Source organism: Brassica napus, chromosome C1, assembly GCF_020379485.1.
Source record: "Brassica napus cultivar Da-Ae chromosome C1, Da-Ae, whole genome shotgun sequence".
NCBI classification, from domain to species: Eukaryota; Viridiplantae; Streptophyta; class Magnoliopsida; order Brassicales; family Brassicaceae; genus Brassica; species Brassica napus.
The window spans coordinates 43234963-43248012 of NC_063444.1; the positions used below are offsets into that span (position 1 = coordinate 43234963).

Consider the following 13050-nt stretch of genomic DNA (forward strand, 5'->3'; position numbering starts at 1 on the left):
TAGAAAATGAAAATTCAACATAATCTAGATTTCAATTTGAATTTCAGTGGAGTTTGAGGATTAAAACACTAAATAAAGGACTCAAACATATATACAAATATATGCGAGGACAGAGGAAATGCAGCAACCCATCATTTCCTTTACACGCGGAGGCGGAGTGCCTTATCTGGGCTATGGAAGAGCTTAGCAGCAGCCAGCAGGTGAACTTTGAATCAACAACTAGTGCAACTCATACGGCCCTCCGAGCAATGGCCAGCACTTGATCCTGAAATCGACGCCATTGATTCACGAAAGAGACCCGATCACGAGACTTAAACTACTTGCTTGTAGACATTAAGGTTTTTGAACCGCTAGCTCTTGAAGCTAGTATGTTAAAAATTGGACAAGTTTGATTTTAAAATGAAGCTTTTGATGACAAAAAAATTTGGCAAAGTTAATGATTTTTTGTAAAATTAAGAAGACAGCTTTTTTTTTAATTGGTGTATTCTTCTCTGACAGCATGGTCGTCTATGTGTTCAAGCTCTCTGTCTTTATACAAAAACTAAGCTATTCAATGGATATCAAATCAGTGATTCCACATTAAATCCAATGTTTCCATACTCATGTTTCCGTGTAATAACTTTCCAAAGCTAAAACACGTTTTTCTTTTTCTATTTTCGCCAAATCAATGCAAAATAAGTATAAAATCTTCACAGGATATCTCATATACTAATATTACTCTTATTCCACTGCAAATGTTCCATGAACAACACTTAAAAATCGTAGGCACTGATTAAATAAATAGAAAGAAATATTTTTCATAATAAATCACTACCAAACAAATACTATAAATCCTCAATGAGTAAATTTCTATATCGATTTGTTGACGCGGTAACAAATGGCTCATTTTTTAACTTTTTAAAGTATATCAGCCTCTTTCAGAATTGTTTTGTAAAACCTTTTGTTTACTACAACAAGAAAGAGCACCAAACTTTTGAATAATTCTAAAACGCGACCCCTAGAAAAGCAATCAAACACCAATGTGAACGCGCACATAAATTTCATTACAGCGTCTTTTTTTTTTGTTTAACGCGGTCTATTAATCTCTTCAAATAAGAAAACAATCTCTCATTTTTATTCTTCTTTTCAATTTCATAAAATCCAAAAAGACAAGATCTTTTTCTGAGTAGAGAGAACTATGATTCTCATGAGTCTAGCTCGGAAGCTGTTCATACTGCTGTCTCTATTCACAACGATTCAACTAACGTCGTCTCAGCAACGATTCAACGATTCAACTCCTCCTCCTCCTCCTCCTCCTCCAGGGCCTCCACCAATCTCTCCCGACGCTGTCCTCTGCAACGGCGTCTTCCTCTCGTACACTTACTCAACCGGGATCCAAATCAAACCAAACGACACTAAGAGCCAGCCGTACCGGTTCGAATCGGTGATCACTGTCCTAAACAACGGCAGAGACGAGCTTAAGTCGTGGCTCGTCTTCGTCGGATTCGCTCACAAAGAGATTCTTGTCTCCGCCAGCAACGCTATTCTCGAAGACGGGTCTAGCCTTCCCGTTAGCGTAGAGAACGGTACGACGTTTGCAGGGTATCCCGCGGCGGATTTGAAGTCGGCGATTATGACGGCGGGTGACGTCACGCAGATGGAGGCACGTGTGGAGCTCGTGGGTACTCAGTTTGGTGTTGCCCCGCCTGATGTTCCGCTTCCGAAGAACATCACTCTTGTTAATGATGGTTGGTCATGTCCCAAAGCCACTCAACGAGGTACATAACAAAAAACATTAATCAAATCTTGAAATTGTTTTATGTAAATGAAATTTGATTTTGTTTTGTATTTTTAAGTTTGATTATTCAATATGTTTGGTAAGAATTATTGCTTTTGATGTTGTGTGATCTTGTGTTTGCTAATCTCACTAAGAAAGTGTAAAAAAAATAAAATTCAAGAAACGTTCACATTGATTAGTTCTATTTTATATTTAATCATACGTTGAAAAAGTCTATTGCTTTTGTTGATTTCTTATCACATGTTTGAATTAGTATTCAATAGCATATCAAATTAGACTTTTAAGTTGCTTAGTAGAATGGTTCTGGCTTTGAATCTTGAATCACTTCTGCGTAGCGCTTAGCGTTTTCTTGAACCCATTTGAACATAAATATTATTTAGTGTGTGTTTACTGACATTTTATAATATCATTCTCTCTGATTTTATTTCAGATGGAAACGTTCTGGAAGTGTGTTGCATGCCAGACCCTAAAAACGAAACAGGCCCCATTGGTGTAAAAAGGAGACAAAAAGGAGACTTAACCATAATGTACGACATAATCAGACCATACGCATCAAGCTACTGGGCGCAGGTCACCATAGAGAACCACAACCCCCTCGGTCGTCTCGACAACTGGGATCTAAGTTTCGAATGGATGAAAGACGAGTTCATCTTCCAAACCAAAGGAGCTTATCCAAGCGTTGTGGATTCATCGGCCTGCATTGATGGCCCGCAAGGCAAATACTACAGTGGAGTAGACTTCTCCAACGTCCTGAGCTGTGCGAGAAGGCCACACATCATAGACCTCCCTCTGACCAAGTACAACGACTCCAACCTCGGGCTTAAACCATACTGCTGCAGAAACGGAACCATCCTGTCGCCTTCTATGGATCCAACCAAGTCGAAGTCTGTTTTTCAAATGGAGGTTTACAAAATGCCTCCTGATCTCAACATCTCCGCCATCGCTCCACCTCAGGGATGGCAGATCAAAGGTAACTTAAACCCTGATTACAAATGCGGCTCTCCGGTTGGAGTCAGCTTAAGCGAGTTCCCTGATCCGTCCGGTTTGCCTTCGAACCGGACCGCGTTCGCCAGCTGGCAAGTGGTGTGCAACATGACTCAACCAAAAACCCCCAGCTGCTGCGTGTCTTTCTCCTCTTACCTCAACGACTCCATCATCCCTTGTAATACCTGCGCTTGCAGAGACTGTTCCAGCGAGAGAGTTGATCAAACGTGCAGCACTACTTCCCCGGCTCTTCTCCTGCCTCCTCAGGCTCTTCTCATCCCCTTTGAGAATCGAACCAAGTTCGCTACATCGTGGGCGGAGTTGAAACACAGAAAAGTTCCATCCCCGTTGCCTTGCGGAGACAGCTGTGGAGTCAGCATAAACTGGCACTTAGCTACTGACTACCGTCGCGGATGGACTGCTAGAATCACGATTTTTAACTGGGGAGGAACCAACTTCGCGGACTGGTCTGCCGCGGTCGAGCTGAAGAACGCTGCGCCGGATTTTGAGAAGGCTTACTCCTTTAATGCAACGACCGTTGCTGTCGATGGGAAGAACACCACTGTTTTGATGGAAGGGCTTCCTGGTCTGAACTATCTCGTTGCGGAGGTGGATGCGAAGAACCCGAGTAAGGACTATCGGGTGCCCGGTAAGCAGCAGTCGGTTATCTCTTTTACCAAGAAACTGAATCCTGGGATCAAAGTTCGGGCTGGAGATGGGTTTCCGACCAAAGTGTTCTTCAACGGTCAGGAATGTTCGCTTCCTTCTATACTACCTAGCAATGGTCACAAAGGACGTGTCTCCACATTTCTTCTCTTGGTGTTACCAGTTTTTGCTCTCTTGAGTCTTATTTGGGTTTAAGAGTTGGTGGTTCTTTCTAACCCATATACTACTAGTAGTGGTGGTGCTTTGTGCAGCGTGAGATTCTTTTTTACTTCTTTTATGGTTATAGGTTTTGGTATACACACATTTATTGAACAGATGAATCTGTGGGTTGCAGTCCGGTTTACTTCCCTCTCTCTCTTGATATCAAGAACTATAAACAGCCTCACAACTTTATATGAGGACCAAAATAATCTCTTAGGAGATTAAAATATTTAACTCCTAACATTACAAAAAAAAAAGTACAAAAATAATTTCTGTTATAATCTGGATTTAAAATTCCATGCAGATTATATAACATAAAACAAATTTCACCAAAATGGTTATACTGTTATTAGCAGATCATGGTAGTACAATAACAAATCTCATATACTCTCTTCGGTTTAGCATCTATTATCCAATCAAATCAAACCGGGATATCATCGATTGAATATGCATCAAAGTCAAACTCGGTATCAACCGGTGCAACTCCTTCCTGTATCAACACAAGATTTGTGTGTTCAAGTTCTGTTGTTTAAGTCGACGTTTCAATTACAACTTGTTATAGAACATTATAAAATTGTATCCAAAAGTTGACTTATTGATTAACGTATCCTTGTACTCAATAATTATTTTATTCAGGTTATTGGTGGTAGTTTGCGTAATCATGAAAGAAAGCGCTTGAAACTGTTATGTATTTCATTTTCAAACTCAAACTCTAATGCTAAACGTTATGATGTTCGTTGGCGATCAGATTATGCTTCTATATAAAGAGAAGAGAAAAGAATCGAACCTGCGCTCATAAGATGTTCTTGATTACTATACTGCTCGTGGAAGGCCACTCTCTCCGACTTCACCCTCGCTGAACTGCCACCACCGTTTCCATAAGCCTGACGACGTGGCACCATGCTCGGCTGTGTCTGGTTACGGCCATGATCATCGGTTCTTGATATGGACGAAGAAAAATGTGGTTTCCGAGCAGATAAGCCTGGTGCACTTGCTAAGGGGAAGCTGTTCACAGGGAGTTCTTGTTGGAAGTTGTTGAACGCCAAGGAGCTTGATGAGAATGGTTGGTGTAACTTGTAGGTAACAACACTCTGCTTCTCTCGGTTTGGTAACATTGTCTGGCTGGTGGATGATTGTGAAGAGAGTAGTCCTCGAGGGAATGGCTACACTTGTCCGGCAGCAATCTGTTGTTGAATGCTCATTCCATTACCCATGCCTGTTGGTACACCATGAAGCAAGTTCATCTGCAGTTGTGTTTGTTGTAATCTTGTTTTGGAGTTGTCAAAGCTGAAGATGCTTCTCTCGTCAGTCAGCCGGCAATCCTGACTTAGAGACCATCACAGGCCGGGCTAAACCAGCGCCTTGAAGCTGTGCAAGGCTCTGAGCAGGAAGATCAAACCCATTCAGTGACGAAAGAGGACCATAGCTAGCGTCTTGACCCGTCATAAACGAGTTGTTTAAGCTGCCTTGGTGTTGTGATACTACTCCCCCAAGCCGTCTTAGATATATCCTGTATTTCTGCAAGTCCACACTAATACCAGTAAGAACTGAGAAGAATAGGAAAGAACTCAATGTTACTCTGAAACTGTATTATTTCGGATAACTTACCAAGAGAAGATTTACAATGCTTTATACAACTTAACAGAACAATCTAGGTAGACTAAAGCAAATCTTATCCCTAAACCTTAGCTGTCTGTGGTGAGTCATCAGTCAAGGCTTGAAGGGAATCAAATCTGTTTCGTAGAGGGAGAGTTCTCTCTTTTGTCAAGACATAGCCGTTGTGCTTTGTCTCGTTGTGTTGAGGGTTTTATCCTTCAGTTCCCGTACTTCTGTTTGGGCTATCTTGGCTGAGGCCCATTACACTATCTCTCACAGTCCCCCTCAAACTCGGCGTGGGTGGAACAATCAGGCCGAGTTTGCTTCTTAGTTCAAGAAAAGCACGTCGGGGAAGAGACTTCGTAAAGATATCAGCAATCTGCTTGTCAGCAAAGATATGTTGTGTCTCAATGTATCCAAAACCCACTTGTTCTCTGATATAGTGAAAATCAGTGTCAAAGTGTTTGGAACGGTTGTGGAGAGCAGGGTTTGCTGACAAGTAGACGGCAGATAGGTTGTCGCAGTTCACCTTGGTAGCTTGGTGTTGGGCAATGCCGAGATCCCTTAGGAGATTTGATATCCAGGTGAGTTCTCTAGCAGTGGATGACAATGCTCTGTACTCAGCTTCCGTAGAAGAGTGAGACACAGTCGGTTGACGCTTGGCCGACCATGACACAAGGTTAGGACCAAGCAGTGTGCAGAAGCCTGTTGTTGAGCGACGAGTCTCCTTACAACCCGCCCAGTCACTGTCGCAGAAAGCAGAGAGAAGGAGAGTGTTATCTTTGCGTATTGCAAGACCCATTGTGATGGTGCCTTTGATGTACCTTAGAATTCTCTTGAGCAAGCCAAAGTCAGAGAGTGTTGGTGAGTGCATTCTTTGACAGATGAAGTTGACGGCAAACTGAATATCTGGTCGTGTGATCATTAGGTATTGAAGCTTGCCGGAGAGACTTCTAAAGTAGGTTGGTTCAGGAAACAGCTCTGAGTTGAGGTTCTCTAGACTTTGAGGAAGAGGTGTTGGCATAGCATTACAGTCTGACATTCCATCTTGATGTAGAATATCAGTCGCATAAGCGTTTTGGTGCATGAACAAGCCTTCATGAGACGAATCAATCTCTATGCCAATAAAGTAACGAGGCTGTCCCAAGTCTTTCATGAGGAACCGATTGTGAAGCGCTTTCAGAAACTCATCAAGAAGAGCTGAGTCGCTTCCTGTCAATAGAATGTCGTCAACATAAAGAAGAAGCACCAAAGTTGCACCACCATAGTGATACACAAACAGAGACGAATCTGCTTTGCTGCAAGTGAATCCAAAGTCGATCAAAAAATTATTAAACGTATCAAACCACGCTCTTAGGGCATGTTTGAGACCATAGAGTGCCTTAGTAAGACGACATACATGATTAGGCTTCTCAGAATCAACGAAGCCTGCTGGCTGATACATGTAAACTCTTGTAACTCACCATGTAAGAACGCATTTGACACGTCAAGTTGTCTGAGAGGCCATTCTTTAGCAACTGCAACCTCCAAGACAAGTCTGATGGTGGCTGTGCGAACAACCAGACTGAAAGTCTCCAGATAATCAAATCCTTCTTCTTGATGGCATCCTCTGACCACTAACCGAGATTTTCTTTTATCTATAGTTCCATCAGGGTTGAACTTAATCTTGAACACCCAACGAGAGTCAAGAATGTTCATATCCTCTGTTGGAGGGACTAGAGTCCATGTGTTTAGCATATGGATGCGTTTCATTTCTTCACCAACTGATGGGCGCCATCCAGGATGCTTCATAGCTTCAGCGATGTTTTTCGGTTCATCAGAGACAAAATTTGAGGCAAGCAGAGCGTATCGAGTATTGGGTCGTTGAATGCCTTCTTTGAGACGAGTTGTCATAGGGTGTGAGTTGACCGTCGTTTGTATTACAGGTTACTCTTGATCACAGTTGTCTTCTTGAGAGTCACTACTGGTATCAGTATCAGCGGCATGATTCTGATCAGGGGCTTCAGGTTGAGGTTCTGGCTCGGGCATTGGGTGTGGTTTGGGAAAGAGTTGAGGTGGTATAGGTGTGGGTGGAGGAGGTGATACTTTAGACCATTGCCAAGCTTTTAGGAGAGGTGTCTGAGCCGTAGGTATCAGTGTCTTAAACTTGTCTTTAAAGGGGAAGAGGTGCTCATCAAAGATGACATGTCTTGAGAAGTAGACTTTCCCTGTGGGAGGGTACAAGCAGCGATACCCCTTATATTGACTGTTGTAGCCAAGAAATATACACTGAGGCGATCTTGGATCGAACTTATGCTGCGCCACTGGTCTCAAACATGGGTAGCATGCGGAGCCAAATACACGAAGATGGTTGTACTCGGGTGACGTTGAGTAGAGAGCTTCATGAGGACTTTTGTTGTTAAGGACCGATGATGGCAACAAATTGATCAAGAGATTAGCTGTAAAGAATGCTTCGACCCAATAGACCAAAGGTGTGTGACTGTTAAACATCATTGACAAGCTAAGCTCAGTGAGATGTCGATGTTTTCTTTCTGCTGTACCATTCTGTTCAGGAGTATACGGACATGACAAGCGATGACTTATACCGCAAGTAGAGAAGTGTTGCTTCAGTTTCTGTCTTGTGAACTCGCCACCCCCATCGCTTTGAAATTGTTTGATGGTGGTGTGTAGTTGATTCTCAACCAACTTTTGAAATGTAGTAAACACATTGAAGAAATCAGACTTGTTGCGCAGGGGATAGAGCCAAGAAAATCTTGTGAAATCATCAATGAAAACTGCATAGTATTTGAAACCCTGATTTGATACAACGGGAGATTGCCCCCAAAGATCACAGTGTATATGATCTAAGGGTTTACAAGTGACAGAATCTGAAGCTAGAAACTCTAATCTACTGTTCTTCTCCATCTGGCAAGGCTCACAAATGGAGGTATTTCTGCTCTTATTCACCATTATCTTCTTGCTGGATTGAAGTTGTTGAAGAACCTCGAAGCTTGCGTGCCCCAACCTTTGATGCCATGTATCTTCACTTGCTGCACGCTGTCGTGAAGAGTAGTAGGCTTCAAACTCAGTGTTCTTCAACATATAGAGACCCTCACTGCAAGGTCCTTTGGCCACCACTTTCTGAGTGGGTAAATCAATAACACACACCTTTTTAGAATCAAAGTACACACCACAGGGATAATCATCACATAGCTTTGAAACTGAGAGTAAAGACTTTTGAATCTCAGGGCAGACTAACACTTCATTCATAGGGAGAGTACCTTTACAAGAAGTGATGGTTGCAGAACCAACGTGAGTTATTGGAAGGTACGTACCATCACCAACCTGAACCGTATCATTACCTTCATAAGTTGTGACGTCTTGGAGGCCGGTTGTGTTGGAGGTGATATGGGCGGAAGCACCGGAGTCAGGGTACCATTCTCTTCTAACAGAGATGCGGAGCGAGGCAAAAGCTTCAGCGTTGTAGTTGTTGTCGAAACGGTTATAACACTTGATAGCTGTGTGTCCCACACGACCGCAAATCTGACAAACATGACGCTCTCCGGTGGACTGAATGGTGCTCTGATGTTGGGAGAGGCCACGACCACGAGTGTTGTAGCCTCCTCTTCCTCAGGTTCTGGTTGAAACGACCATGGCCTCTGTTGGTGGGTACATACTGAGGAGCTCTGTTGTCGTATTTTTCAGTGTTGAAGGCGAGGTGAGGAGTAGTCGAGGTTGTGTCTTCATAAGATTGAAGCTTGTTGGCAAACCCTTGAACCTCGGAAACGACATCGTTGAAGTTCGGTGGTGGTAGCTTGCTCAGGGAACTCTGTATCACTGTTGCAATCGGATCAAACTCGCGACCCAAGCCGTTGAGAAACCCAAAGATCTTCATTGATTCGTCAATCGGCTTTCCAATCGAGCTCAACGAGTCGCAGATTGACTTAAAGTCGCGAAGGTAGACGATAAAGGTCTTATCTTTCTTGGACAGAAGTTGGAGATCTCGACGGAGTGAGAACTCTCTCGCAACGCTACTCTTGTTGAAGTTTTCAGCCAAAGACAACCAGATTTGACGAGATGTCTGGAGACTGTGAACGTGATCTAGGACTTCCTCAGTTAGAGTGCCGAACATCCATGAACGGACTAGCTGGTCTGTACAGAACCATGACTCGTACTTCAGTATCACCGTTGACGACGACACGGGTTTGAGCAGGAGCTTCCACGGCGCCATTGATGAACCCAACAAGTTTTTGACTGGACAAGAGGGACTCAAATTAGGTTTTCCACAACAGATAGTTGGTGTCGTTCAACTTGAGCGTGACACAACTAGACACGTGAACTGCATCAGGAAACGGGTAAGGATCGGCCATTGTAGTACCTGTTAAGGTTTACAGAAGCTCTGATACCATGAGAAGAATATGAAAGACTCAATGTTTCTCTGAAACTGTATTATTTCGGATAACTTACCAAGAGAAGATTTACAATGCTTTATACAACTTAACAGAACAATCTAGGTAGACTAAAGCAAATCTTATCCCTAAACCTTATCTGACTGTGGTGAGTCATCAGTCAAGGCTTGAAGGGAATCAAATCTGTTTCGTAGTGGGAGAGTTTTCTCTTTTGTCAAGACATAGCCGTTGTGCTTTGTCTCGTTGTGTTGAGGGTTTGATCCTTCAGTTCTCGTACTTCTGTTTGGGCTATCTTGGCTGAGGCCCATTACACTATCTTTCACAAGAACATTCATATATGCAATTCCGGTATAAGAGTTTATACCTGGAGGTGACTGGCTACGTTCTCCCGGGTTAGCGCAGGAACATTCATTAGCTCCAAGATCTTCTTAGGAACCGCCTCTGCACCATATAAAGATCTATTAGACTCAACACGTTTATATCAACAAATGCAAAATATAAGAAATGAGCATTAAAATTTTAATTAAAACTACATATATAATATAAGCCATTAAATTTGTAAAAAAAAGTAAAATTTATATAAACTATTACTAAATTATCCATAACCCTAAAATCTAAAAAGCTTTTAGTCTCACTTTCAACGCCAAGCTGATTAACAGCAGCAACAAACTGCTGATGCAACTCAACAGACCAAACAACACGCGGTTTCTTCAGATTAGACGCATCTTCCTCCCCTTCTTGTTCTTTCCGCTTCCTTGAGTTGTTACCAGAGGAAGCGTTATCATCCTCAGCTCCTCTCTGTTGCTGCTGCCTCTCGCCTGTCTCCTCAACGCTCCTAGAATGTTCAGGCACGCTCCTCTTCTTCCGAACCACGTGCTGCCATATGTTCTTGAGCACCTCCATACGTACCGGCTTGATTAGGTAGTCAACCGCACCGTGCGTGACTCCCTTTAGGACTACACTCTTTGAATCATCCGCAGACATCACTTAGTGTTTAAAACAAAGAAAAAATCAAGATCAGTGATTGAAACAATATTGGTTCCGAGACTTTATAGGGAAAGATTCAAACGTACTGATAACAGGTAAGTCCATCTCTAGACCGACGTGTTCAAGGAGCTTGAAGCCGTCCATGTCAGGCATATGAACATCGCTGATTACAATGTCGAATCCATGTTTGTTCTTCCGGAGCAGAGACAATGCCATCTCTGCTCTGTTGCATTTCGTTACCGAAAATGTCACAAAAACAAACCAAACTCAGATCACAGAGAGAGAGAGAGAGAGAGAGACAGAACTGTTGTGTCTGAACAAAGATCTCTTGAATTGACATTTGAACCAAACTCTAGTCAAAGCTCAATAAAATAAGAGATACCTCAAAACGTCTTTCTGTCAATGTGGAAGCTGACATGCCCTTTATTTTGTCTTTCTCTTACATTTAGACCATTTGTTTATAAATTTTAACTTTAGATCCTTTTCTTATATATTTTCATTTTTGAAAATTTGCTCTTTTATGTTATATTTAAAAATATGTTTTATGTATATTTACTTGTTTCTATAGATTTAGTTATTTTGCTTGTAACTATAATCATAGAAACTACTAAAATGATTGTTGTTTTTTCAAAAAAAAAAAAATCATAGAAATTTGTTAATATTTTTCATATAGTAAATATACAATGTAAGAAAAAATAAATAACAAGTAAATATACAATCAAGAAATTTAAAACTTAATTAAACATCTATCTGAAAAAATAAAAATATACAATATAAGAAATACAAATATTATATTAAACATTTATCGTGATATTAGAATAAGTAAATATCTAATATAAGAAAAAACAAATAATAAGTAAATAGACAATATAATAAATAGAAAAATTATATTTAACATCTAAAGTAATATTATTATTTGATATAAAAGCAAAAAAAAAAATAGAATAATTGAATATACAATATAAGAAAATAAAATAAAAAATAACTAAATATACAATATAAGAAATAGAAAAAATAAATTAAACATCAATCTGAAACATGTATAGTAAAATAAAAAATAAGTAAATAAACAATATAAGAAATAACAATATTATATTAAACATCAATCATAATATTAAAATAAGTAAATATAAAATATAGTAAAAATAAATAATAAATAAATATACAGTATTAAGAAATAGAAAAACTACAGTAAACATTTGTTTAGAAAAATGTATAATAAAAAAAGTAAATATACGATATAAGATATAAAAATATTAAATTAAACATCTATCGTAATATTACAATTTGATATAAAAGAAAAAAATAAAATAAATAAAGATACAATATAAAAAAAAAAGTAAATATACAATATAAGAAAAAATAATATGTAAATATACAATATAAGAAATAGAAAAACTACTTCAAACATCTATCTGAAAAATATGTAGATTTCATTATTATTATTTCCAAACATTTCTATAAGTAAGAAAACAATATATGAAAACAAGTATATAATATAAGAATTAGAAATAATATAAGAGCAAGAAAATTAAAATAAGTAAATATACAATATAAGAAAAAATAAACAATAAGTAAATATACACTTAAAATGAATAAACTAAATAAAAAAACTCTCTAAAAATATATAGTAAAATAAATAATAAGTATATATATAAAATAACAAATAAAAATATTATATTAAACATCTATCAAAATATTAGAATAAGTAAATATAAAATATAAGAAAAACTAAAAAATAAGTAAATATATAATATAAGAAATAGAAATATTACATTAAACATCAAACGTAATATTATCTTTTGATAAAAATAAAAAAAACTATAATAAGTAAATATACAATATAAGAAAAAATAAACAATGAGTAAATATATAATATCATAAATGAAAAATCTAAATTAACCATATGTGAAAAATGTATAGTAAAATAAATAATAAGTAAATATAGAATATTAAAAATAATAAGTAAATATAGAATATTAAAAATAGAAATATTGAACTAAACATCTATCATAATATTAGAATAAAAATAAATAATAAGTAAATATACAATATAAGAAATAAAAATATTACATTAAAAATCTATTGTAATATTACCATTTGATATAAAAACAAAATAATTAGAATAAGTAATTATAAAATATAAGAAAAAATAATAAGTAAATATAAAATATAAGTAATAAAAATATTACATTAAACATCAATCATAATTCATATTTGATAGAAGTGAGGGAGTTTGATTGATAATAAGTTAGAGGCTTAGAGTCTGAGAAGCAAGTAGAAATAACAAAATCAGAAGCCATGGAAGCTAACCTAACAAGGGTGAAGAATGGAAGTTTCATTCTTCTATCCTTATTTGTAATCAAATTAAAGAGGCATGGATCATCTTCGGGTGTCTTCACTTTCTCTTTCAATTTTTGTAAATGATTGATTTGTTCTTCAGCACAAAAC

General features: G+C 38.6%; 1 protein-coding gene and 1 pseudogene across 1 annotated transcript; one reads left to right on the forward strand and one right to left on the reverse strand.

Annotated features, from left to right (window-relative positions):
* Positions 1 to 1038: 1038 nt before the first annotated feature.
* Positions 1039 to 3770, forward strand: LOC125580910 (COBRA-like protein 8). Its single transcript, XM_048746182.1, has 2 exons — positions 1039 to 1757; positions 2208 to 3770. The coding sequence occupies exons 1-2, from the start codon at positions 1178 to 1180 to the stop codon at positions 3620 to 3622; spliced, it is 1995 nt and encodes a 664-aa protein (XP_048602139.1). The 5' UTR covers positions 1039 to 1177; the 3' UTR covers positions 3623 to 3770.
* LOC125580911 lies at positions 3581 to 11190 on the reverse strand (annotated as a pseudogene).
* Positions 11191 to 13050: the final 1860 nt, after the last annotated feature.